The sequence below is a fragment of the Neoarius graeffei genome, chromosome 9, assembly GCF_027579695.1.
Source record: "Neoarius graeffei isolate fNeoGra1 chromosome 9, fNeoGra1.pri, whole genome shotgun sequence".
NCBI lineage: Eukaryota > Metazoa > Chordata > Actinopteri > Siluriformes > Ariidae > Neoarius > Neoarius graeffei.
In genome coordinates, this window is record NC_083577.1 from 73,639,543 (window position 1) to 73,667,146 (window position 27,604).

At 40.6% G+C, this 27,604-nt stretch overlaps 3 protein-coding genes across 10 annotated transcripts in view; 2 read left to right on the plus strand and 1 right to left on the minus strand.

Moving 5' to 3' along the window:
• The window catches only part of usp37 (ubiquitin specific peptidase 37), a 35,409-nt gene extending 28,365 nt beyond the window's left edge, over window positions 1-7,044 (plus strand). For both annotated transcript variants that reach the window (XM_060930253.1, XM_060930254.1), the window contains 7 exons: window positions 1,691-1,898; window positions 2,078-2,238; window positions 2,351-2,411; window positions 2,524-2,639; window positions 2,747-2,816; window positions 3,777-3,915; window positions 5,544-7,044. In XM_060930253.1, coding sequence (XP_060786236.1) covers window positions 1,691-1,898; window positions 2,078-2,238; window positions 2,351-2,411; window positions 2,524-2,639; window positions 2,747-2,816; window positions 3,777-3,915; window positions 5,544-5,625 — 837 coding nt within the window. In that variant the 3' untranslated portion in view covers window positions 5,626-7,044. The remainder of the gene's footprint in view (window positions 1-1,690; window positions 1,899-2,077; window positions 2,239-2,350; window positions 2,412-2,523; window positions 2,640-2,746; window positions 2,817-3,776; window positions 3,916-5,543) is intronic.
• LOC132892010 (endoribonuclease YbeY-like) lies at window positions 6,767-13,206 on the minus strand. Of its 2 annotated transcripts, none has more exons than XM_060930262.1 (4): window positions 12,619-13,199; window positions 11,157-11,288; window positions 11,013-11,081; window positions 6,767-7,025 (listed from the first exon to the last, which is right to left on the minus strand). In XM_060930262.1, the coding sequence occupies exons 1-4, from the start codon at window positions 12,826-12,828 to the stop codon at window positions 6,930-6,932; spliced, it is 507 nt and encodes a 168-aa protein (XP_060786245.1). In that variant the 5' UTR covers window positions 12,829-13,199; the 3' UTR covers window positions 6,767-6,929. The 2 variants fall into 2 exon arrangements, with proteins under 2 accessions (XP_060786245.1, XP_060786246.1); XM_060930263.1 differs by having other exon boundaries at window positions 6,937-7,025; window positions 11,153-11,288; window positions 12,619-13,206.
• Window positions 13,207-13,331: 125 nt separating this feature from the next.
• LOC132892009 (spermine oxidase-like) lies at window positions 13,332-26,817 on the plus strand. 6 transcript variants are annotated; one of them, XM_060930259.1, is made up of 7 exons: window positions 13,332-13,361; window positions 14,161-14,265; window positions 20,042-20,158; window positions 24,496-24,563; window positions 24,681-25,918; window positions 25,997-26,180; window positions 26,352-26,817. In XM_060930259.1, the coding sequence occupies exons 5-7, from the start codon at window positions 24,732-24,734 to the stop codon at window positions 26,469-26,471; spliced, it is 1,491 nt and encodes a 496-aa protein (XP_060786242.1). In that variant the 5' UTR covers window positions 13,332-13,361; window positions 14,161-14,265; window positions 20,042-20,158; window positions 24,496-24,563; window positions 24,681-24,731; the 3' UTR covers window positions 26,472-26,817. The 6 variants fall into 6 exon arrangements, with proteins under 6 accessions (XP_060786242.1, XP_060786243.1, XP_060786244.1 ...); XM_060930260.1 differs by lacking the exon at window positions 24,496-24,563; XM_060930261.1 differs by lacking the exon at window positions 26,352-26,817 and having other exon boundaries at window positions 24,496-25,913; window positions 25,997-26,077.
• The last annotated feature ends 787 nt before the right edge of the window (window positions 26,818-27,604 follow it).

The following is a 27,604-nucleotide window of genomic DNA, read 5'->3' on the forward strand; positions in this document are numbered from 1 at the left end:
AAATTCCATATTTTATTCAGAATAGAACATAGATGACATATCAAATGTTTAAACTGAGAAAATGTATCATTTAAAGAGAAAAATTAGGTTTTTTTTTTTTTTTAATTTCATGACAACACATCTCAAAGTTGGGACAAGGCCATGTTTACCACTGTGAGACATCCCCTTTTCTCTTTACAACAGTCTGTAAACGTCTGGGGACTGAGGAGACAAGTTGCTCAAGTTTAGGGATAGGAATGTTAACCCATTCTTGTCTAATGTAGGATTCTAGTTGCTCAACTGTCTTGGGTCTTTTTTTTTTTTTTTGTATCTTCCGTTTTATGATGCGCCAAATGTTTTCTATGGGTGAAAGATCTGGACTGCAGGCTGGCCAGTTCAGTACCCGGACCCTTCTTCTACGCAGCCATGATGCTGTAATTGATGCAGTATGTGGTTTGGCATTGTCATGTTGGAAAATGCAAGGTCTTCCCTGAAAGAGATGTTGTCTGGATGGGAGCATATGTTGCTCTAGAACCTGGATATACCTTTCAGCATTGATGGTGTCTTTCCAGATGTGTAAGCTGCCCATGCCACACACACTAATGCAACCCCATACCATCAGAGATGCAGGCTTCTGAACTGAGCGCTGATAACAACTTGGGTCGTCCTTCTCCTCTTTAGTCCGAATGACACGGCGTCCCTGATTTCCATAAAGAACTTCACATTTTGATTCGTCTGACCACAGAACAGTTTTTTTCCATTTTGCCACAGTCCATTTTAAATGAGCCTTGGCCCAGAGAAGACGTCTGCACTTCTGGATTATGTTTAGATACGGCTTCTTCTTTGAACTATAGAGTTTTAGCTGGCAACAGCAGACGGCACGGTGAATTGTGTTCGCAGATAATGTTCTCTGGAAATATTCCTGAGCCCATTTTGTGATTTCCAATACAGAAGCATGCCTGTATGTGATGCAGTGCCGTCTAAGGGCCCGAAGATCACGGGCACCCAGTATGGTTTTCCGGCCTTGACCGTTACGCACAGAGATTCTTCCAGATTCTCTGAATCTTTTGATGATATTATGCACTGGAGATGATGATATGTTCAAACTCTTTGCAATTTTACACTGTCGAACTCCTTTCTGATATTGCTCCACTATTTGTTGGCGCAGAATTAGGGGGATTGGTGATCCTCTTCCCATCTTTACTTCTGAGAGCCGCTGCCACTCCAAGATGCTCTTTTTATACCCAGTCATGTTAATGACCTATTGCCAATTGACCTAATGAGTTGCAATTTGGTCCTCCAGCTGTTCCTTTTTTGTACCTTTAACTTTTCCAGCCTCTTATTGCCCCTGTCCCAACTTTTTTGAGATGTGTTGCTGTCATGAAATTTCAAATGAGCCAATATTTGGCATGAAATTTCAAAATGTCTCACTTTCGACATTTGATATGTTGTCTATGTTCTATTGTGAATACAATATCAGTTTTTGAGATTTGTAAATTGTTGCATTCCGTTTTTATTTACAATTTGTACTTTGTCCCAACTTTTTTGGAATTGGGGTTGTACATGGCTAGATTCTAGTTGTAGATCATTGTGTTTGGATTAATGTTAGGGGAGATTAAAAAAAAATAGTTGCTTCTTTCAGTTTGTGTAAATCCAAATTGGTGGGGGGGGTTTTTTTGGTGATTTTTAAAATTGCTATTTTGATGTCTAGGTACAACAGAGTAGTCACATGGATCAGTCAGAATTCACAGGCATGAACGATGATGAAATGCTGGCTGCAGTTCTTGAGATGAGTCGTCATGATGCTGGCCCCAATATTGATGAACCAACCAGCAGCCCAGACACAGGGTTTGGAGATACAGATGCTCAGGAGCTCACTCAGCATTTGGATCTTCTGGAAGGAGATAAAGCATCTGGAGGTACAAAAAAATTGTGCAATTTCACCTATCAAAAATGATCTAATGTTTTGAATTGTGGTATGTGATCATGTTCAGGGTCTAGTTTTGAAATTATATGCAGTACATGTTAGTACCTTTTACAGCTTGGTGGATTGTCATGCATAAAAACACTTGCATGTATTTGTGATCATATAACTCAGACATGCTGGGCTCTTTGGACCTGACTATGGATGACAATAAAGAGAACCAGACTCCAGATGGTGGCCAGGGTGAGTTGGACTGGGCACAGCAGTACACTTTGGACCAAGAGCGTGAGGAGCAGGAGTTGCAGCAAGCCCTTGCTCAAAGTCTGCAGGAACACGTATGTCTTTTTAACCTTTTGACTCGTCACTCCGTGTGGCTCTTGCTGTTGGTTGTTTTGATACAAATTCTAAGTAAAAACTAAAGCCAATATTCATCTGTTGCATGTACAGGAGGCAAGGGAGATGAGGGAGGATGACGATCTGAAGAGAGCAACAGAGCTCAGCTTGCAAGGTAGAAAAGTACTGAATGCATAAAACTGTTATGGTTTGAGTGCATGCTTCCTGAGGAGGAATTTTATAGTTTTTTAAATAAATAAATTTAACTGGCATTTTGGTTCTTCCAGAATTCAACAACTCTCTTCCTGATCTTTTGTGCTCTGATGATGACTCTGGAAATGAGGATGCTCCAGAAATGGAGTATAGTGAAGCAGAGGCTGAGGATTTGAAAAGAAATGCTGAGGTATATGCTCACCAGTTATAAACTTCAAATTCACTTCTTGCTTCAACCAGACAAATGATTGATTGTCAGACGTGGTTGTTTTTAATGACTCCGTGTCTTTACTGCAGAGCGGAGAGCTTGCCAACTCCTTTAGGCTCATCAGCGTGGTCAGTCACATTGGCACCAGCTCCTCGTCAGGTATGAGCAATCTGTGTGCAAGTTGGATACGATACTAGTATAATTTTTAGAGCTTGTATATTATGGGTTGTTTTACAATCAGGGTATGCAAGCTAAAAATCACATTTAACACTTATCTTCAATATCAAAAGGCTTGACTAAATAAACTTGGTTGTTTATTGTAGCCCTGTGATAGCTCTATTTACCATGCCAAAAAAATTTGGTGATAACGTTATTTTTGGTGACTGTATGGCAATACATGTCATATTTAGCAAAATTACTCGTGTCATTTAGAAAAAGTGCTTTTTTTTTTTTTTTTTTTTTTTTTTTTTTTTTGGACCACAGGTAGCTCCAAAAGGGATGCACTTAAATCATTCTTTATACCATAAAACAAATATCTGGTTCCATATCATTGGAAACATAGTTAAGTTTTAATGTTGAATGCCAGTAAGTTTTCAGACTATTTTGATCAAATTAGTATGTAATTGTGTCAAAAAAATGTCCTCTCTGAGACAGCTAATTTTTCAATATAAAATAACATCTAAAATGATTATTTTCATCCTAAAATGTGGTCAAGATATTGGGACATAAATATTAGAGACAACTAACACAAAGCTTACAGCCTTATATTTAAAAGCAGTATGGAAGTAGTGGATTCTGAATTGTCAAAAAAAAAAAGTCCTCTCCGAGAATCACTTCATTTGTTTCTCCCAGCCCTGCTTAAAGCTACACTTAATCTTGTTATAATACAAACTATTACAAATGCCTATCTGTTGTTTAACTTCTGTCCTTCACTTAAAAACTGGTACAAGAACCAGTTTGAATCAATTTGAATTTTGGACCCCTGTGACACAAACTTTGTACCCTGATTGTAAAACAACCCTTATGTCAGCAATCCGAAGCCCTAGTCTCTGGGTCTCTAATGGTGCAATAAACCTCCCTTTTCTCAGCAACCAAAATGATTTTATGTCTGTTGTTCAGGCCACTACATAAGTGATGTTTATGACATGAAGAAGCAGTCCTGGCTCACGTACAATGATTTGGACGTGTCCCGTACACAGGAGTCCACTGTTCAAAGGGACAGAGACAGGAGTGGATACATATTCTTCTACATGCACAAGTAAGGCTTTGCTTCAACACCCCATTGTCAGTGTGCCACAGTTTTCACTTAAAAAGCAACTCCAGTGGGGTGTAACTTGTGTTCAGACACCATGTGTGTCACCCCCAGAAAGACCCTCCATGTTATTTATTATAGATGCAATATATAAACTAGTATTTCTACAGCTTAAATACTACTTCATAAAATGAGTCCATTAATCCTTGGGAGAAGATCACAACTTTTATAAAATGTGGGTTTTTTTTTTTGGCGCACCCTTGAGGGCAAAAGGTTATTGGCTGTTCTGTATAACACAGCCAGCCTGTGTTTTACTTTCATGGCATTTATACAACTGAGCAGAAGTTGATGGCTAAAGGCCTTGCCTGGGGGCTCAGCAGTCGCAACTTGGTGGTCCTGGGATTTGAACTTGCGGCCTTCTGATGAGAAGTTGGCTCAGAACATCTTAACCACGGAGCTATCACTGCTTCTCATTTTCTTTCTGCATGTGTTGAAGTTTTAAAAAAAATGAAGCATTGTCATGGTACCGGTAGAGCTTTTGATGTTTTGTTCCTTAAACAGCTCCCCTTGGCTCTGCATCCCTTCAGCCAAACTCTAGAGACTGTTGTGTGTGTGAAAATCCCAGGATTTTCCAGCCCATGGGTCACTTCACTTTATGTTCACATATTTTACTTGACACTCAATGCATACTATTACCAAGATGTATGGGCTGCATTCAGAAATTCAAAAACCTTTAAGCCAGTATCTCATTGGACTGCGACAGCTTGCGAACGTCATTCGTGAGAGTTTCAAAAGTGTCTTGAAACATTCGCGGAGCTTCTCAATTTCTTCACATGAGTCGCAAAGTGTCGCTCCTTCGTCGCTGAAATTTTGAACATGTTCAAAATATTCGTGCGACAAAATTTCTCTCAAAATAGCCACAAATGGGTCGCTGGTGTCGCAAAGCCGTCACAAACCCTTCTCAAGTCAGTTTCCGTGAGACAGGAAGTGCGAGTGTATCTCACTGGGCTGCGACAGCCTGTGACTAGTTGGAGAGACAACAATTGTGATAAAATATGTGAATATCAATTGTGTGTGATTCCAAGTGAAAATTGTCGCTAATTCGCACATTTTATCGCAATTGTTGTGTCTCCAACTAGTTGCAGGCTGTCGCAACCCAATGAGATACTACCCTTAGAAAACTATGTATGGGGGACAGCCTTAAGGAGTTTGGAAGCAACGACCCTATGGACACGCGTTGTGTGTTAAGACCTGCATCAGTTGATATTGTGGTAGAAAATGAAGTAATCTCCACCATTTTCTGTTTTCTCATTAATAGCAGTAAATCTCCCATTATTACTTATCCTATGAAACAACTAGATTATAAAATTATATTCCAAGAAAACCTGTTTATGTTGCTTGATTTTTGGCGTTCTCTCTTTAGTGTCATATTGACATGAATGCTTTTAGATGGTGTGGGAATAAAATAAGTAGATGACTGACTGTTTTGAATCATTTTTAAAGAACAAAAATCATAACACTGGGGTTGTTGGTTCACATATTTCTCAGATGTTACTGCATTTCTTTACCAAAGCTGTCTATGGTCCTGCATGGTTTTTGTGGGTGTGCCCTGACTTTTTGTGTACTGTTTTCAGGAATGTGTTTGAGGAGTTGTCAGAAGTGGAGAAAGCAGGAGGAAGCACTGACGCTAGCCGCACAGTTCTGCAACCTTTATAAGTAGCTTTGTACATTGGGCTTCAACTGGAGTTCTGCGTTGTGGCGATGAACAGATGAGCTTAGCCTAGGGTGGAAATGACAATCTCCATCCAATACTACTGATCGATCTCTCACTCACTCTCTCACACACACACCCTTCTTTCAGGCACTTTCTTCTATTTTTTTTAATTTTCTGTTTCCTTCTGTGAGGTTTCTTGAGTCTGATAATGTTCTTTAAGTCCATGTAGATATAAAAGTTTATGGCAAAAGGTAAATAAAATTAAGAAGCTGAAAGCATTTTGGGTTGCTTAAAGGTTTGACACTCAGCCTCAAGCCATTTATTCTGTTTTGCCAGTTATTTGCTGTCTGTTGCCTTTAAAGTCCCTTAGTGGAGGAGGAGTAAACTTAATGCATTAAATTCAGAGCAAATGTCTGAGGGTTAGGAAGTGTTTGACCCTTTCGAGTAGTTTCTTTTTCAAGTTTTCCAAAATTCTTTATTGAAACTATTGAATATAAAGATTTATTCTTGTATGTTTGAGTGATGTTGGGCATCTGTTTCATGTTTTATATGCAGCTGAAATGTGGTGCAATATTTACTTTGCCTGTCGGCTTTTATACGTCTGTCCTATAGCGATGAGATGGGAGGGGAGTTCCAGTTTCTATTCACAGCTTTATTGATGACTGTTTATTGCTATTTTAATTCTATTTTATAAATACAATAACAAGTTAAATGACTAGATTGTTTTCCTTTCTTTTATGAAGATGCTTATGGAGGCTTCTTTTGAGACCCTCTGATTGATTAATAGTCCAATTACTTCCCCCCCTCTACATAGAGCTTTATGTTGTGGATGTTGCACAGCCATCTTTGCTCAGAAAGAAGACTGAAACAATGCCTAAGCCTTTAAGCTATTCCTGTGAGGTCAGCACATGTGAATATTTATTTCGTGACCTTATAATTTATGCAAGTCCTTGTCTCTGGCTATATTGTCTTCAGTTTTACAGTGTTCAGTAACTTAATCTCCCAAACATGTACTTAAGCTTTCTGTTGTTACCTTACTGTTCAAGTTGATTTGCATATTAACAGTGGTGACCTGTATCATATTTTTAAGGTGTAGTTCTCAAAAACAAACTTCAGTTGCATAATAGTCATTGGCCTCCTAAATTGCATTTTAAAAATAAAATTTATTTATAAAAGGAATACACAATTTGTTTTAATGTTGACTAAGTCACGCTTTAGTAGCACAGCAAGTTGGGTGCCCCCCCCCAATCCTTTGCTTTTATTCTTTGCCTTCATGTCCATTGTCTTCAGTGCAGCCTTTCCAGAATCACCTGTCTGCTGTGCATCTCTTTGTTAGAGGCTCAAGATGACTGCCGGTTAGTCTGTTGAACTCGCGCAGGATGTAATTTTCTTTCTGAAACATCTGTTAACAGAACAAATTAATGTGCAAAATATCAACTTTGTCAGATTCCTTCCTTGAATTACAGAACATGAAGTACCAGTTGTCATGTTTCAGTGTGACTGACTGCTTTGTAACCTGCTGTTTGTTTTACTATAGTACTATTGAATTCTTAATTTTGACAGCAGCTCTGCAAGGCAAATCACTGGTCGATACTAATATGTGAAATCTAATATCTAACAAATGACATACAATTGATATTGTAGTCACTTTCATAAGTCAAACAAGTTGGGGGGGGGGGGAAGCATGCATGCCCTGGAAAAAAGTACGTACACGCTTATTTCACACTTTCAAATCCATAAAATTAGACATCAGGTGGTCCAGAGTAGGTGCCATTGATTGATTGATTGATTGGTTTCACCTGCAGGAGGTTCTAGCCTTGTTTAAACCTGACATCTAGGGCCTGGTGTTCTCTTTGCTGCGTGTGTGGGGAGAGATGTCATGCCAAGATCTAAAGAGCTCTCCAAGGACCTTGGGAGCTTGTAGATGCCTACAAATCTGGTAAAGGATTTGAAAAGATCTCTAAATTATTAGAAATAAATCATTCCACTGTAAGGAAAAACAAGTGGCATAGAGTTCAAATAACTGCCAATTTATCCAGAACTGGCTGCCCCAGCAGACTGTTTGCTAAAAGTCTCCAAGAACCCCAACATTTCATCACTGGCTCTTCAGGTAACTCTTCCAGCTCTTGGTGTGAAAGTGCATACATCTACAGTCAAAAAGAGATTGGACAAATTTGACCTGCATGGGAAGCATGCCAGGAAAAAGTTTGCTGTTCAAGAGTAACATTAAAGCAAGACTACAGTTTACCAATGAATATATTGGTAAAGACCAGGCCTTTTGGAATAATGTGCTCTGGACAGATGAATCAAAGGTAGAGTTGTTTGACCACAGTAAGAGTATGCACGTGTGGATCATAGACTAAAGATGGCTTTTCAGGAGAAGAACCTCATACCAACTGTGAAGCATGGTGCTGGAAGTGTTATGGCTTTAGTTACTTTGCTGCCTCAGGAACTGTGAAGCTTGCATTCATTGAGTAATTAAACTATGAATTCTCAAATATCAAAAAGTGCTTGAAGATGATATGAAGCCATCTGTTCAAAAGTTGAACTGGAAGTAGAACTTTCAACAAGAAGAAATGGAAGGTTATGGAATGGCCTAGTCAAAGCCCAGATTTGAATTCCATTGAAACATGGGGAGATTTGATAAGGGCACTACATCCAAGAAACCTTCAAACATTCCTCAAGAATTTTGCATGGAAGTGTGGTCAAAAATTTCAGCAAGCTGATGTCAAAAACTGAGAAACCTTTATTCATCACATGCACACTTCAAGCACAGTGAAATTCATCCTCTACATTTAACCCATCTGAAGCAGTGAACACACACATACCCAGAGCAGTGGGCAGCCATGCTAACAGTGCCCGGGGAGCAGTTGGGAGTTGGGTGCCTCGCTCAAGGGCACCTCAGCCCAAGGCCGTCCCAAATTAACCTAACCTGCATGTATTTGGACTGTGGGGGAAACCGGAGCACCCGGAGAAAACCCACGCAGACACAGGGAGAACATGCAAACTCCACACAGAAAGGCCCCATCGGCCAGTGGGCAGCCACACCAGAGTGCCCGGGGAGCAGTCAGGGGTTCAGTACCTTGCTCAAGGGCACCTCAGCCCAAGGCCACCCCACATCAACCTAACTGCATGTCTTTGGATTGTGGGGGAAACCGGAGCACCCAGAGGAAACCCACGCGGACACAGGGAGAACATGCAAGCTCCACACAGAAAGGCCCTCGCCGGTCGCTGGGTTCGAACCTGGAACCTTCTTGCTGTGAGGCGACTGTGCTAACCACTACACCATCGTGCCACCCATTTTTATATAATTGTCCAGACTGCTGGACAATTATGTTTCCAAGAAGTTATTTCTGTTAAAGGGGGCAATATTAGTTTCTGAAGCCAAGCGTGTACGTACTTTCTCCATAGAAGAATATTACATCTATTGATATTTTTGTTGAATAAATGATTGAAAGAGCTCATTTTCCTTGTCCCCCCAAGTATATAACCTTTATCTGCAGCCACTGTATCAAAAGGGTGAAATGGTTGCTTGTTAAAATATGTTGAGAATAGTCTACAATTTCCATTTTTTCACATAACTGTATAAACATTACAGATGTGCTGTTATTTAACAAAGAAATGCATATAATCAGTGGTCCGGAGGTAGATGTTAAATATGAGCCTCCACTGTCACCAATTTGTAACAGCAAGTTTCTCCATCATGGGAGTTTTCAGGACCGTACACCTTTTGGGTTTTTCAGTAATATACAGGCTGCTTATGGTCTTGTTAACACAGAGAGAACATGGAAGATGAGGGAATGACCTTTCACTACTGCTATAATGTAAGCAGCTAACAGTTGTGGACATTCCACAACATTAAATGAGAACAGGTTAAAAGCACATATCATTCATTAATAAATTAATTCATTTTCAATCTGCTTTTCCTGGCGCGGTCATGTTAGTAACAGGCTGCAAAGGTCAGTTCAGACTTCTCTATCCCCAGCAACAGGTTCTAGTTCCTGTGGAACTCTGAGCCAACTGTGTGAGATGGTCTCACACTAGGTATTATATCTTCCCCAGTGCCACGTGCCCTATCGGACAAGTCTCACAGCTCAACCAGAAGCTAGATAGGGGCATTCTTGTAAGGTGCCAAAGTTACAACACCTAGTTCCTCTTGATTCAGAGAAGCAGCAACTCAACAACAAGGCTATTGCCTTATCTGATCTCATGGACAGTACACCTAGCAAACCTGCCACCTTACATTATCAGATTTTCTTTGGCTAATCAGACACAAGGTATGCTACCACTTTTGCCAGAGCAGTTGGGGGTTAGATGCCTTGCTCAAGGGCACTTCAGCCAGTCCTGCTGGTCCACGGAATCGAACCAGTGACCTTTTGGTCCCAAAGCTGCTTCTCTAATAATTATGCCATGGCTTCCCCTATTGATAATGTATGATGTTGAGTGGCTTGGTAAAGAGGGGCATACTCCTATGCTTTTTTTTTTTGGTGAACCCCCATAGCCTCAGATTTGTAGTGTTGAGTTTTCATTCCATCAGCAAGGATGCATTATTCATTTATTTTCTATACCACTTATCTATTGCAGGTCCTAAGTGAGCTGCAGCCAATCAGGTCACCAGTCTATATAATGAGGCCAACACAGAGGGACAGCCAGCTAGTCACACCTATGAACAATTTAGAGTAGCCCATTAACCTAATTCACGTCTTTGTTCTGTGGGAGGAAAGCGGCGCACCCAGAGGAAACCTACACAGGCATGGGGAGAACGTGTAAACTCCATGCAGAAGACCCCAGTTGATGAGCAGGTTCAAACCCAGAAGCTGCTTGCTGTGAGATGACACTGTATGCCACCTGAGTGTGCATTAATAAATCAAAATTTGTAATTGTTACAGATTGTGTGTTTGCTCTGGAGCAAGATTTATGGTGGTGATAATTCTCTGGGAAAGAATATTAACTAGGACAGCATGGTGATGTAGTGGTTAGCACTGTCTCCTCACAGTAAGAAAGTTCTGGGTTGGAGCCCAGCGCTTTCTGTGTGGAGTTTCCATGTTCTCCCCATGTCTGCGTAGGTTTCCCCCACAGATCAAAAGACGTGTGGTAAGGTTAACATGGGGTGCCCTTGGGCAAGGCACCTAACCCCCAACTGTTCCCCGGGCACTGTAGCATAGGTGCCCACTGCTCTGGGTATGTGCACTCATTGCTCACGTGTGCATACGTGTGTTCACTGCTTCAGATGGGTTAAATGCAGAGGATGAATTTCACTGTGCTTGAGTGTTCACGTAACAAATAAAGGCGGCTTCTTAACTTAGAAACTCCGGTGTGATCTGTAAATATCCTCTGAAGCTTTGTCTGGAAGATTTTTTCATGTATAGTTTTGATTTGATTTTATTACCTCATCCCACTCGTCCTCTGTCTCATGTCTGTACCCAAGCAAGTGACACAGTCCATGTGCAGCTACTACCTGTTGGACAACAACAGTAGACAAGCTGTCTTACACTATAATCTTTTACTATAAAATAACTTTGTACATACTTACTGTGAGGGTTTCATGAAAATCCCAGGATCTTTCTTGACACTGTTGCATGACATACTCTACTCCCAAGAAAATATCTCCTAGATTATACTCATCTCTGTGAAGGGCACATGGAAGCTTCCCTGGTCTCAGGTCCTTTGGAGGAGAATAGCCTTTTATTTAAGAAAAAGTGACCTTGACATTTACAGAAAGTGTGCGCTCGTCCCAATATACAAGAATAAGGGAGATGTACAGAGCTGCAGTAATTACAGAGGAATAAAATCGATGAGCCACACCATGAAGCTATGGGAAAGGGTATTGGAGGCGAGATTGAGAAGAGAGGTAGCAATCTGTGAACAGCAGTACGGGTTTATGCCAAGGAAGAGCACATCGGATGCAATTTTTGCTTTAAGAATGCTAATGGAGAAGTACAGAGAAAGCTACATTGTGTGTTTGTAGACCTGGAGAAGGCATACAATAGAGTGCCGAGAGATGAATTATGGTATTGTATGAGAAAGAGTGGCGTGAATGAGAAATATATTAGAGTGGTGCAAGACATGTATGAGAACAGTGAAACAGCAGTGAGGTGGGCAGTTGGAACAACTGAATGGTTCAAGGTGAAGGTGGGACTCCATCAAGGATCTGCTTTGAGTCCTTTTTTGTTTGCCATAGTGATGGATAGCTTGACAGACAAAGTGAGGCAAGAGTCACCATGGAACATGATGTTTGCAGATGATATTGTGATATGTGGTGAAAGTAGAAAGGAGGTTGAGTTGGGTTTGGAGAGATGGAGGTATGCATTGGAACGAAGAGGAATGAAGGTGAGCAGGAGCAAAACAGAATACATGTGCATCAATGAGAATGGGGATGAGAGTGTAGTGAAGATGCAAGGAGTAGACGTAAAGAAAGTTGGTGAATTCAAGTACCTGGGGTCAACTGTGCAGGAAAATGGGGGCTGCGATAGTGAGGTGAGAAAGAAAGTGCAGGCAGGGTGGAGCAGTTGGAGAAGGAGTCATTTGTGATAGGAAAGTCCAGCAAAAGTGAAAGGTAAGATGTATAAGACAGTAGTGAGACCAGCTGTGATGTATGGATTGGAGACCGTACCCTTAATGAAGAGACAGGAGGCAAAGTTGAGGATGTTGTTAAGGTTTGCGATGGGAGGTTGGACAGGATAAGGAACGAGCACATCAGAGGGACAACACATGTGGAGAGCTTGGGAATTAAGCTAAGAGAGATGAGACTGAGATGGTATGGGCACATGTTGGAAGGAGAATGTTGAGGATGGAGCTGCCAGGCACACGAAAACGAGGAAGGCCAAAGAGGAGATATAGTACATGGATGTGGTGAGAGAGGACATGAAAGTGGCAGATGCGGTAGAGAAGGATGCAGAAGACAGAGAGCTATGGTGACCCCTAATCAGGAGCAGCCAAAAGAAGAAGAAGACCTTGACATTTACAGACGAGCATTTTGTTTTGGGAGGCTTTACCTCATAAAAGGGGAATGAGAGCACATCTGTTGGCATGTTCCTTTTCCTGTAGATGTTGTTGATGTGTTGAATTTTGCGGTTGTCCACACACACAATGCCCATGTCAAATCTTTGAACTTCCAAAATGCGTTTCAGCGTCTCTACATCTTTACGCAACCTGGCACGACGAATTGGAACAACATTTTGCAGATTTCGAAGAAGTACAACCATTATGAAGAACGTGTTGCGTTATAAATATGTAAAGATAGCAGAAGCCGGTGCTCACAGTGAACTGGTCATTACTTGATATGTTACTGGTGACTGTATTAGCGTTCAACATTATACATGTATTTTATCGAAGAAAAAAAATACCTATAGTGTGTTCGCTTTCATTTAGGTAAAGAAAAAGTAGCTGGCATTAATTTTTAACACCCAACATTTTTCATTCTACAAAAGCGGAACATCCATCACACAGAGTTTCGCAGTTTGTTTCCGTCAGGGCTTTAAAAAAGTACGGACCGGAAGTATGACTTGCCGAACTATTTTACAGTAGAATCCCCAGCTGTATTGTTTTTATGGACGTGAATGAAAATTGAGATTTGTATAATTATTCTTAAAAATAACTAGAAATTACAATACACTCGAAACAAAACAATGGGACGATTCCGCTATGTTACATTTTAGCTGTATTCAGCAGGTGGCGCTGTGATCAGTCCTTCACTTCCGGGTCGTTCCCAGCCAAAACATTACTCATTGTGACATTGGTTTGTATAACGTTTCGCTGAAATAAGATATAATTAATAAATTTTATTGATGTTTAACTGGAATAGATGCTTATAAAATGTTAAACGTACAAATACGCGAATTATCGCCCATGCCACATCCATTATTGCTCTTAAGTTAGGGGTTGTGGTCAGGGTAACCGCGTCTGCTTCACGCGGCCTGGAAGATCCTTATCATGCTTATTGATGGGCCAGTTATTGTGAAATCATAATGATGGTTGATTTTTTATATTAAATCACATACTTGAATAATCAAACATATTTCCTCAAAAGAATGCATACATTTACTGCATATTTTGATGAGTGCTGATTCTAAATTGGTGTATAGTTCATATATTTGGGGATAAGAATTCTGGTAACAGAAATTAACACAGTCCAAAGACATGCAGGTTAGGTTAACTGGTGACTCTAAATTGACCGTAGGCCAATAACCTGGCCTTTCGTCCGTAGTCAGCTGGGATAGACTCCAGCTTGCCTGCGACCCTGTAGAAGGATAAAGCGGCTATGAGAAATTAACATACACATCGGCAACATTCCGTCCTCCCCGACGGCTGTTGGGGAAGTTTGATTCATCCATGTACTAAACTCACCCTGATTAGAGCTAATTGAAAAGTTCGTAAATGTTAAGTTGTTCTTCAGCAGCCTATTCGACGATAACTGCCGTTCTGCATAGATAATAATAGCCTCTCAGGGATCCATTGATTGTTATCTCAATAGCCTATCATAAATAGGTTAGGCTATCAAAATAGACTCGTTAAAGTGCCTGTTTGTTTTTGCATAGGGTTGCCACCATTCAGAAATGAAAATAAGGGACGCCCACCACGGCTCCCTGGGGCCATGACCACCACGGGCACGACTCCCATGGGGTGGGGTGCCCGCAGCAGTGGTATGTTTTATTTTGTAGGTGTTTTTAGTAAAGAGGTGATCAAGAAAGCAATTACTCATACTTAAAGCTTGAAATGCTTTATTGCCAATGCTGTAAAAATGTATAATGTACAAGTGGGCAACAATGAACTTTTAAAATATAATCTAAAATATATTACAATCACTGTAAATGTAAGTGCATAACTGTTCTTGGTGTAGGGACTCTCTTTGTGAACTTTGGGGACATTTTTACTTAGAGAGGAAAAAAGAGAACAAAAACACAACCATGTATGTCTGCTTATTCAAGAATGCAGAAAACAAGAAAGTGCAAAACATTACTCCTTCCCTCAACAGTCCTGAGTTCATCCAGCCAAGGATGTGCCTCTTCCCACTCACGTCTGTATTTTTGTAAGCGTTTAGGCTTTTGAGGACGTGGTGGAGTCCCGGGTGCAGCAGACATTTTTCAAAGGCCCGGGTTTTTTGAGCAGCGCCGGTGTGTGTGTTGTCTGGCAACCGTGACAGCGCCACACGCAGTGACGCAGGCAGCCAGGCACAGACGCACAGAGTGGAGGGGTTTGTGTCCTGGGTAGATCCCGCAACAGAGTATTTCCTGTTTTATTTTGTTCATTATTGTTAGATTTAGTGTTATGTGTGAGACAGACATGTGTATTGGACATTTATGAAAATACGGAACAAATCGCGTCCCGTATCGGTTCAATACGGGACACACGATTTAATTGCCAAATAAAGGACGATTCCGTATTTTACGGGACGGGTGGAAACCCTATTTTTGCACCATCTCAGGGATCAGAAATCCCCAGGGATTAAATCCATTGATTGTGCTCTCAATAACCTATCGTAAATAGGTTATTAAAATAGCCTAATTGAAATGTTAAAGTGCGTGTTTGTTTCTGCACCTTTATTCCTAGTGACTTTCATAATAGCTACATATTACAGACAATATCTTAAAATGATAAAGATTTAATTTAGTTATATGATAAAAATGACAGTAGGCTATGTTGCATTAGGCCTATATTTTGTGAAATGATGCCAGTGTTTGTATTTGGCATTAATGTACTTTGTACTTGACAGTTGTCGCAGCCTACAGTTCTGTCATAATGAGTGATTAAATTGGATGTTTTCCAGAAAGTGTGTCTGTGTATTATAAATGCAGTGCATCATATCTACTTTGTTAAATGGTTAGTATTGTTTGGGATGTGTTCTAAGACTTTCAACAGAGAAATGCTAACGCAACTGTCACCGTTCAAGTAAACAGGAATTCTGGTTTGTAGGCCCGTGTAGTTTTTATCGGTGATTTGCCATGTTGGCAGCTAACAAAATAGGCCTCCCTGTGATATGGACCCTTTTCACGTGATGTCACGACAAACGCGGCCGCCATTTTGGACATGTACTACCAGTAGTTTACCACAGCCAGCATTGAGGAACGACAGCAAAGAAAGTGTTTATTTTCAGCAAGACTTCCATCATGCCACTATGTTGTTGTGCACCTGGATGTAGTAACCATCAACAAACAAGGCAAGGGTTATCATTTTATCGGATCCCGGTAGATGCTGACCGACGGAGAAGATGGATAGCGGCATACCAGCGCTTGTGTAGTGACCACTTTGTTGGAGGTAAGACGAATAAAATTAGCCAGAAAAGGCATTACATTGCTGTTAACATTCCATTCTAGTTTACTGTAATTATGATCTGGCAGCTATTTACACCGGATCCAGTGTAAATAGCCGCCGGAGCCAACGTCCGAGGTTCCGGAGCGCGCTCGCTCGCGGCCCGGCCGGAGCCGGCGGCCGCGGAGCCGGCGCACGCTCGCTCGCGGCCCGGCCAGACGTTGGCTCCGGCAGCTATTTACACTGGATCCGGTGTAAATAGCTGCCAGATCATAGTTACAGTAAACTAGTAAATACAGTTTTCCGCATCACGCTCCTTTTTCTTTTGTTTGTCGCCTTCCTCGCATTCAAACCGATTTGAGCCGAAGTCCACTACATGTCCAAAATGGCGGTCGCGTTTACGAAGGTCACGTGACTGAAAAGAGTCCATAGTTTCACTACCACTAGAAAGCAGAGATGGGAGAGAATGTAAACACCTAAGCCGAATGATGTTCTTGAATATGCGAAGGAAATCAGGAAAAACAGCTCTCTTTGGTCAACCGAGGCAAGTCATAGACCTAGTTTACCCAGTACCCTTTAGGTATTTTAAACAACCAAAATCGAGCACTGGCCTAAATTAATCATTAACAATAAACATTAATCTCATTAAGTATTATTTAAACAACAACAAAAAAAATGTCGATGTAACTGTAAGACTAATATGAATGTGTGTAATGTACTGCAGAAACTGAACTCATAAACTAGCAAATAAGAATGACGCAATCCATTCTCCATTTTCTCTTCTCATGTTACATTCAGCTATGCATCATAGCCTAACTTTTTTTTAAATTGAAGTATATAAAACAGGTACAATCTAACAAATCCACAAAAATCAGGAAAACAGATGAAGAAAATACATGGATGTAGACAAAAATAAATTAAGCAGAATAACTAGGCCTATAAAATTAATAAAACAAACAGGATAAATAAAAAGATAAGTAAATAAAAGACAAATAAAAAATAAATAACCTCAGCAATGCAGATGTTAGATATGCATCGTAGCCTAACATAGCCTACATAATATTATGCGTGTGCGTCACCTACTGGTGCATGTAGGATTCAGAACAAAGCAGATGATTGCAAAGTTATAATCTGATTCAACCATACATAGCCTAGAACCAGACAGCAGGTTTTTCACCTCCAGCGCTGACGGTCTCATGTTGCCATTTAGAAGTTGTTTGCATTGTTGTTCGATTTACAAATAGTATACTGGTCTTTAGCTGCATATTTTTTACTTTACAAGATAGGCATCAAGTACATTTTACATTTTGGGTTGTTTTAAGTGCATTTTGGCGGGTTTTGAACATATTTTGGGCTGGAAAACGTCAGCAGTATCTGGCAACACTGCACCCGAGCCCACCAGGAAAGCGGAAGGAAACTAAACGAATAAAGAAAGCATTTACTAATGATAGACTTTCATGTGTCGTTGCTAAGGCAAAAGCAAGTTTGCATTAATGTAGAATGAAGTGTTATTCGATAGACATTTCGGGCAACCCTGTTTAGAACTCGTGCTGATGAAAATGAAGTTGTGCCACCGAATACAATTTTGACACGCCTGATTCTGAGACACTTCTGCTATGCGACTCTTCTTCTCGCCCTCTGGATCTCCCTGATTCTTTCTGAGTTTTCTTCTGCACTTGTGATTCACCTTATGCTGCCGTGGACACATGGATACCATAGATTTACACTAGACTCTATATCCCCTTGCTTCAGTGGATAATCTCATCTGGATATTGTAGACTTGTACCTTAGAGCTGCTGTTGTAATCTTTTTATTATTATTATTATTATTATTATTATTTTATTTTATTTTTTTTAAACACAAGGATACATACAACGACAAACTCTCTACAATACATTTAACAAATCTATCAAAAACCAAAATCCCAGCTCCTCTAATGAGTGGATTAAAGATATGTAAGAAGAAACCTCTATTTGTCACATGCACACTTAAAGCACAGTGAAATCCTCTGCATTTAACCCATCTGAAGCAGTGAACACACGCACAGCAGTGGGCAGCCACACTAGAGCGCCTGGGGAGCAGTCAGGGGTCAGGTACCTTGCTCAAGGGCACTTCAGCCCAAGGCCACCCCACGTTAACCTAACTGCATGTCTTTGGACTGTGGGGGAAACCGGAGCACCCGGAGGAAACCCACACAGACATGGGGAGAACATGCAAACTCCACACAGAAAGGCCCTCACCGGCCGCTGGGTTCAAACTTGGAACCTTCTTGCTGTGAGGCGACCGTGCTAACCACTACACAACCGTGCCGCCCAAAAGACAAAGAAAAGAAATAAAAGAAAACAAATATAACAAGGGGTTAGTACAACTGATACAGTGGCATGCAAAAGTTTGGGCACCCTTACTGAAAATGTCTGTTACTGTGAATAGTTAAGTGAGCAGAAGATGAACTGATCACCAAAAGGCATAAAGGTAAAGACGACACATTTCTTTTCAGCATTTTCTGCAAAATTTGTGTATTATTTTTGTTTTGTACAATTGGAGAGTGAAAAAAGAAAAGGAACACCATGCAAAAGTTTGGGCACCCCAATACATTTGTGTTCTCAGAGGTAACTTTTACCAAGGTTCCAGATCTTAATTAGCTTATTGAGCTGTGACTTTTTCAAATTCTTCATTAGGAAAGGTCAGATGATGCAGATTTCAAAGCTGTATAAATTCTCTGACTCCTCAAACTTGTCCCTAAAATCAACAGCGATGGGCTCCTCTAAGCAACTCCCTCACATTCTGAATAATAAAATAATTGATGCTCACAAAGCAGGAGAACGCTACAAGAATGTAGCAAAGTGTTTTGAGGTAGCTGTTTCCTTAGACTGTAATGTTATTAAGAAATGGCAGTTAACAGAAATAGTGGAGATCAAGGTGAGGTCTGGAAGATGAAGAAAACTTTCTGAAAGAACTGCTCGTTGGATTGCTAGAAAGGCAAATAAAAAACCCTGTTTGACTGCAAAAGACCTTCAGAAAGATTTAGCAGACCCTGGAGTGGTGGTGCACTGTTCTACCATGCAGCGACACGTGAACAAATATGACCTTCATGGGAGAGTCATCAGAAGAAAACCTTTCCTGCATCCTAGCCACAAAATTCAGTATCTGAAGTTTGCAAATGAACATCTAAATAAGCCTGATGTATTTTGGAAGCAAGTCCTGTGGACTGATGAAATCAAAATAGAACTTTTTGGCCACAATGTGCAAAGGTATGTTTGGAGAAAAAAGGGGGCCAAATTCCAGGAAAAGAACACCTTTCCAACTCTGAAGCATGGGTGTGGATCGATCATGCTGTGGGGTTGTGTTGCAGCCAGTGGCACAGGGCACATTTTATTGGTCGAGGGACGTATGGATTCAAATAAATACCAGCAAATTCTGGAAGCAAACATCACACCATCTGTAAAAAAGTTGAAGTTAAAAAGAGGATGGGTCCTACAATAAGACGATGGTCCAAAACACACCTCAAAATCTACAATGGAATACCTCAAGAGGCACAAGCTGAAGGTTTTGCCATGGCCCTCACAGTCCCTGGACCTAAACATCATTGAAAATCTGTGGATAGATCTCAAAAGAGCAGTGCATGCAAGACAGCCCAAGAAACTTGTAGAACTGGAAGCCTTTTGCAAGGACGAATGTGTGAAAATCCCCCAGGTAAGAACTGAAAGATTATTAGCTGGCTACAAAAAGTGTTTACAAACTGTGATACTTGCCAAAGGGGGTGTTACTAGGTACTAACCATGCAGGGTGCCCAAACTTTTGCTTTGGGCCCTTTTCCTTTTTTGTCATTTTGAAAATGTAAAAGCTGAAAATAAAAAACTGTTTTTGCTTAAAATATAAAGGGAATGAGTCATCTTTAACTTTATTTTATCTTCAACTTGCTTAACACAGTAACAGCAATTTTGACCAGGGGTGCCCAAACTTTTGCATGCCACTGTATGACAATATAAGTGAGCATAAGTTCTTAGCCTGGGCATTGTTAATTTTCTTGAGACATTTGTGAAATAAAGATAATTCCTGTTTAAGTACAGATCATAATGGAGAGCACTTTCTAAGTCGACATTTGTGTATGTAATATTTTGTAACTGTAATAAGATTATTCACTAGAAACTCAATGTTCTTATTTTTCAGAATCACACCCATCTGAATATTTTGGAAGGAAAAGAAATCTATGCTTATGGATTTGGAAGATGTCCAATTGTGAAGGGATTTCCATAAGTTCAGAACTACCTCGCAAGCATAAAACAGGTGTTCTGTCATTTCTATGTTTGTGGTACAAATATAGCAATTTTCTACTTCTAATTGAAATCTTTTTATATATATATATATATATATATATATATATATATATATATATATATATATTATTGGAGGGATATATATCACTCATTGTTTTAAAATGTATTTCTTTATATTTGAGGGGGATTGGAAATTTTAAGAAATTTGTTCTGATAGTTGAAATTTTAGATTTGTCATAATTTTGAAGACTAAGTGTGCTCCTTGTTATACCTGGAAATAGTGTTAACTAAATATTTTCTCAAAAACTTATTGTTGCTGCTGTTGTAATTATAAACACTGTCCTGTGATGTCTTCCCCCTCCATTTATTCCTGTTTGTCTTCATTTTTTAATACAATTATGAAAGAGAAATTATTTATAAACCCGTTATTGAGTGTCATCTAGAAGCAAGCTTGTAGTACTCGAGTCAAGGACTCTGACTTGTGCCCTAATTTTAAGGACTTGTGACTTGACTTGAACTTGAGTACTGATGGCTCGGACTTGGTCTTAGACTCGTGCATTAACTGCATTCGGACTCGTAAATTGGAGATGAGGACTCTGATTTTTTTTCTTTATTTTTTGTAACGTCATAATACAACCCCTATTCCAAAAAAGTTGGGACAAAGTCTCATCTCATTATCTCTAGCCGCTTTATCCTGTTCTACAGGGTCACAGGCAAGCTGGAGCCTATCCCAGCTGACTATGGGCGAAAGGCGGGGCACACTCTGGACAAGTCGCCAGGTCATCACAGGGCTGACACATAGACACAGACAACCATTCACACTCACATTCACACCTACAGTCAATTTAGAGTCACCAGTTAACCTAACCTGCATGTCTTTGGACTGTGGGGGAAACCGGAGCACCCGGAGGAAACCCACGCGGACACGGGGAGAACATGCAAACTCCGCACAGAAAGGCCCTCGCCGGCCACGGGGCTCGAATCCGGACCTTCTTGCTGTGAGGTGACCGCGCTAACCACTACACCACCGTGCCGCCCTTGGGACAAAGTACAAATTGTAAATAAAAACGGAATGCAGTAATTTACAAATCTCAAAAACTGATATTGTATTCACAATAGAACATAGACAACATATCAAATGTCGAAAGTGAGACATTTTGAAATTTCATGCCAAATATTGGCTCATTTGAAATTTCATGACAGCAACACATCTCAAAAAAGTTGGGACGGGGCAATAAGAGGCTGGAAACACCCACGTTCAATGAACCGGTGCTACAGGTGCTCTAGCCCCTGCCCCTTTTCTGTTTGCTGTCCAAAGTGCCCTTTTCATAGGGACTGTTTTGTTGTTGTTGTTTTTTTAATATTTGTAAAAGATAAGTTAGCTCCAACATCAATATTCTCTACAATTTGACAATAATATATGAAATTATAGATTTATAAAATAACGTTTTTCTATGTAAATGCGGGCATCAATCTGTGACGTCATGCATTCAGTGAACCTCCGTGCAGAAAGCGCATGCAGGCAGTTGACAATGGGAGACAGTGCGAGGAACGGCATGGTAAGGTCACACTGAAAGTCTCCTTTCATTTCTTATCTGAACATGCAATATTGTTCAGCTTAGAACACAACAGTAAATGCGTAGGGTTGTTTATCATTTAATGAAGCCGCCTAGGCTATATTTAAACCGTTTGCTCCATCCATTTCATTAACGTGGCAGATTCGGAAACTTTAGTTTGAACGACGGCGTTAATAACATATTCTAGCAGCTTTGAAAACTTAAGGCTGAATGACGACGTCCACAACATATTCTATCAAGACTATTATGTTATAGTAGCTTACACACACACACACACACACACACACACACACACACACACAGAATGTTCAGTTGCAATTGAAATTTAGTTTTGAATAAAGGTAACTTGTGTGAAAAATTTGTTCCAAGTGCCCTTTTTTGAATGTTGAGCCCCTGCCCCTCCAAAGGTCTTTGCACAGCCCTGGCTGGAAAAGTTAAAGGTACAAAAAAGGAACAGCTGGAGGACCAAATTGCAACTCATTAGGTCAATTGGCAATAGATCATTAACATGACTAGGTATAAAAAGAGCATCTTGGTGTGGCAGCGGCTCTCAGAAGTAAAGATGGGAAGAGGATCACCAATCCCCCTAATTCTGCGCCGACAAATAGTGGAGCAATATCAGAAAGGAGTTCGACAGTGTAAAATTGCAAAGAGTTTGAACATATCATCATCTACAGTGCATAATATCATCAAAAGATTCAGAGAATCTGGAAGAATCTATGTACATAAGGGTCAAGGCCGGAAAACCATACTGGGTGCCCGTGATATTCGGGCCCTTAGATGGCACATACAGGCATGCATCTGTATTGGAAATTACAAAATGGGCTCAGGAATATTTCCAGAGAACATTATCTGTGAACACAATTCACCATACCATCCGCCATTGCCAGCTAAAACTCTATAGTTCAAAGAAGAAGCCGTATCTAAACATGTTCCAGAAGCGCAGACGTCTTTTCTGGGCCAAGGCTCATTTAAAATGGACTGTGGCAAAGTGGAAAACTGTTCTGTGGTCAGACGAATCAAAATTTGAAGTTCTTTATGGAAATCAGGGACGCCGTGTCATTCAGACTAAAGAGGAGAAGGACGACCCAAGTTGTTATCAGCGCTCAGTTCAGAAGCCTGCATCTCTGATAGTATGGGGTTGCATTAGTGCGTGTGGCATGGGCAGCTTACGCATCTGGAAAGACACCATCAATGCTGAAAGGTATATCCAGGTTCTCGAGCAACATATGCTCCCATCCAGACGATGTCTCTTTCAGGGAAGACCTTGCATTTTCCAACATGACAATGCCAAACCACATACTGCATCAATTACAGCATCATGGCTGCGTAGAAGAAGGGTCCGGGTACTGAACTGGCCAGCCTGCAGTCCAGATCTTTCACCCATAGAAAACATTTGGCGCATCATAAAACGGAAGATACAACAAAAAAGACCTAAGACAGTTGAGCAACTAGAATCCTACATTAGACAAGAATGGGTTAACATTCCTATCCCTAAACTTGAGCAACTTGTCTCCTCAGTCCCCAGACGTTTACAGACTGTTATAAAGAGAAAAGGGGATGTCTCACAGTGGTAAACATGGCCTTGTCCCAACTTTTTTGAGATGTGTTGTCATGAAATTTAAAATCACCTAATTTTTCTCTTTAAATGATACATTTTCTCAGTTTAAACATTTGATATGTCATCTATGTTCTATTCTGAATAAAATATGGAATTTTGAAACTTCCACATCATTGCATTCCATTTTTATTTACAGTTTGTACTTTGTCCCAACTTTTTTGGAATCGGGGTTGTAATTTGGGATAAGATATTTATATCTAATTAATTTTTATACTAATTTTGTGCAAGAGAATGCACATTCACCTGTTCATACATCATGTTCAGGATCAAACTAACATTAATGGTACAAGAATGCCCTTAGGATTGTCTGCTTTGCTTATACAAACTTCTTATGCAGTGGGGGAAATGCACTGCTATGTGTTCCATATGTAGAAGAACTGTCAAGGAGACGACGGGAACAACCTTGAACTTCAGTCGTCATTTGGCAAGACTACACCCAGAGAAGGAAGTGACACGCTATGTTCATTGCTCTGTTGATAGCGGGGCTTGCTTGCTGACTGATGAACAAGCTTGTGTTAACTCTCTCTCATGTTATTTGGCCTGTTGATAGCGAGGCTTTCTGAGCCATGAACAAGCTTTTTATCTGTAGCCTATTAACTAAAACGGGGCAGTAGAGCAGTAACATTAGTCCAACACAGCAGCAGAGACGCTTTCACATAAAGGTAGCAACAGCCACCGTCAAATGGTGCAGTTGGAGTCTTGTTCTCGGACTCAACTCGAAATTTTCTTGAATGACTTGTATTTGACTCGGACTTGAACACTGGGGACGCAAGACTGGACTCGAACTTGAGGTTTAGTGACTCGACTACAACACTGTCTGGAAGAGGATGGGTTCCTTTTGAGTCTGGGTCCTCTGCATATTTCAGGGTGTTTTTCCTTTCCATTATCATCTCTGTCTTGATCATTTAGAATCAAAATCTATATCTTGGTTTCTGTACTGCTGCTTTGTGACAATATCTGTTAAAAGTGGTATACAAACATAACTGAAATGGATTGAATTGTTGATGTTGATTGAAAATGTGTGGTATCATGGCATGATATATTCATATGACAGCAACAAAACACTGGTAGATCATTAGCTATGATTGTTAGGGACATTAAATTTATTATACTGTATATAGATGACAATACAGTCTGTAACTTCCAAAGGTCATTTTGGAAGGTGGCAGTTAACTTTGGTCGAGAAGTGCAAAGAGTATTGTTCATTGAAATCTTATGTAAGTACAATATTTTATGTTAAACAAATAACTAAAGTGACAGATGTAATAAATTGTATGCTAGGATTAAACCTTAATTGCCATTTCTGCTGCTGCTGTTCGTCCCTCGTCGTCAAGGATGACCATAGACTCCTGGATTCACTGCTATAGCTGCCTTGAATAGCGAGTATGAATACTGAATCCAGATACACCAAGATTGTGGTGGTGGGTGCAGGATTTGCAGGTCTGGCTGCAGCAGCCTCTTTGGTCCAGGCTGGATTTCAACATGTCAAGATCCTTGAAGCTAAAGAGCGAGTAGGAGGAAGAGTTTGCACAACTAAACCATTTACAGAGAACATTATTGAACTTGGTGCTAACTGGATTCATGGACAGGATGGGAATCCCCTCTACCAGTTAGCCAAAGAGCAAGACTTGCTGGTTGAGAGCAGAACAGCAAGCAAGATGATGTGCTTGCCCCACTCTGTTACTCCACATGATTACTTTTTCATGGAAGATGGGAAACAGCTTTCGACTGACATTGTTGATCAGGTGTCTTCCCTGTTCAGTAAACTCACCTCAAAAGCCTTTGAGTCAGAGCTGGAGGACAAACATAGAGCTCTAAGTTTGGGGGATTATCTTGATGTGTCCTTTGCTGAATCAACTTTAGCTACTTCAGAAGATGGATCAAAAATTTTTGAATGGTGCAAGAGAAGCGAATGCACAGATGAGGCTGCTTCCTCTCTATATGAAGTGTCTGCAGCTCAGATTGGTTACTACATTGCTCTCGAGGGAGGTTTTTTTAACTCCTTGGGTCCTGGGGGTTATCAAGCAATTTTAGACATTCTTCTGAAAGTCCTGCCTTCAGGAACTATTCTGAGCAATTCAGAAGTAAAAAGCATCCAGTGGGACTCCCAGGGGAATGAGGACAAAGAACAGAACCATCCTGTAAGAGTGATCTGTGAAAATGATCAGATCATCGAAGCTGACCATGTGATTGTGACTGTATCTCTGGGGGTTTTAAAACAACAAGCAAGAACCATGTTTGAACCTGCCTTACCAAAATCAAAGCTGAATGCAATTGAGAGACTCGGCTTTGGTACAGTGGATAAGATTTTCCTGTGTTTCAGTGAAAAATTTTGGCCAGAAGACTGTGCAGGAATTCAGCTGGTGTGGGACAAAGGACCTGAAGATAAGGCAGTTTATACTTGTAGCAGCCAAGATGAAGATCATACCTGGAAAGAGATATGGTTTAAAAAGATCTGCGGTTTTGATACTGTGGCCCGTCACCCTACAATGCTCTGTGGCTGGATCACGGGCAGAGAGGCTCTTCATATGGAGACACTGCAGGACAATGAGGTTGGAGATATCTGTGTAAGGTAAAGTATGTGAAATTAACTTTTAGAAATGTTATTGTGGCTACTAGTATATTTATAAATGGTACACTTTTTTCAAAGATTGCTCAGGTCCTTCACTGGCTGGTCTGTTCCTGATGTGTCTCAAGTTCTGATCTCTAGGTGGGGTCATGACCCACATGTACTTGGCTCCTATACATTCGTTCCTCACTGGGTGAATGGGGTGAAAGAGCATGAGTCACTGGCAGCACCTCTTCCTTCTTGTAGTCAAGTCCCAGAGAGCAAGGTTCAACTTCAACCTTTTTATTTAACATTAACAGTGTTACTCTGTTGGAGTACTTGTATGAAAGCTATCTTTGGCTGAGCAAGGTATACATTTCATATATATCTGACCAGTACTAAGCTGGATGATTTTGTGTGTGTGTGTGTGTGTGTGTGTGTGTGTGTGTGTTTGAAGCCTCTGCAGGTGCTGTTTGCAGGTGAAGCAACTCATGTGAACTTCTATACCACCACCCATGGAGCCTATCTTTCAGGGCTCAGAGAAGCACAGAGACTCATTAACCACTACTCTCATTAAGCACCTTGTCCATAGGACCCAACACTGATGCAATGTTTTCCTTCCTGAAGACAAAATTGTAACTTGTAACTAAACTAAGGTATATTTTGACCAAATTCTATGGCAGTTTTCTATCCGTTTAGGCAATTCTTATACTGAAGAGTTCTCTTCTGTCTGAGTGAACCAGTATATGCAAATTTCTGTTACATTTAATTGATAGCTATTTAATTGAATATCAGGATTTTGACTCTGTGAAGGTCTGAATGAACCCAACTGTGATGCATTTTGCAGTATCTGGATTGTAGAGATGAGGCTGCGCTCAGCATACTTGAAAGAAAAAAATTAAAATAAAACGTTATCATAAAAATGTGTTCATTGATTCTGTGCATCCCTGCGATGACCTGGCGACTTGTCCAGGGTGTACCCCGCCTCTCGCCCATAGTCAGCTGGGATAGGCTCCAGCTTGCCTGCAACTCTGCACAGGATAAGCGCTTACAGATAATGGATGGATGGATGATTTTGTACATTTATTTGAGTCATTACATCAATACATAATTAGATCATTTTATAGTTACACTGAAACACATTGTAATGTGGGATGGACAGGATAAAATTAGAATATACACAGGTCTTCTACACTGTAGAATATACACAGTCACTTTATTAGGAACACCTATACCGATCTCTGTTTTGACAAACAGATTAGCACTGTGGTCAAAAATAGTTTTTACCAACTCAGAGTGATCTCCTGCCTCAAATCCTTCCTATCTCATAACGACCTTGAAATAGTCATCCATGCTTTTATCACATCACGACTGGATTACTGCAATTCCCTTTATCTTGGCCTCCCTCAAACCTCACTTAGACGTTTACAGCTGGTCCAAAACGCAGCTGCACGTCTTTTAACTGGTACCAGGAGACGTGAGCACATTACTCCCATTCTGGCCTCCTTGCACTGGCTCCCAGTTTTTTTTAGAATACAATTTAAAGTCTTATTATTTGTTTTTAAAGCACTTAATGGGCTGGCCCCAGTCTACATCAATGACCTTTTACAGCCCCACTCAGTCCAAAGGTCCCTAAGATCCTCTAACGCAGGGCTTCTTTATGTACCTCGATCGCAGCTGAAGCAGAGAGGTGACAGAGCTTTCTCTGTT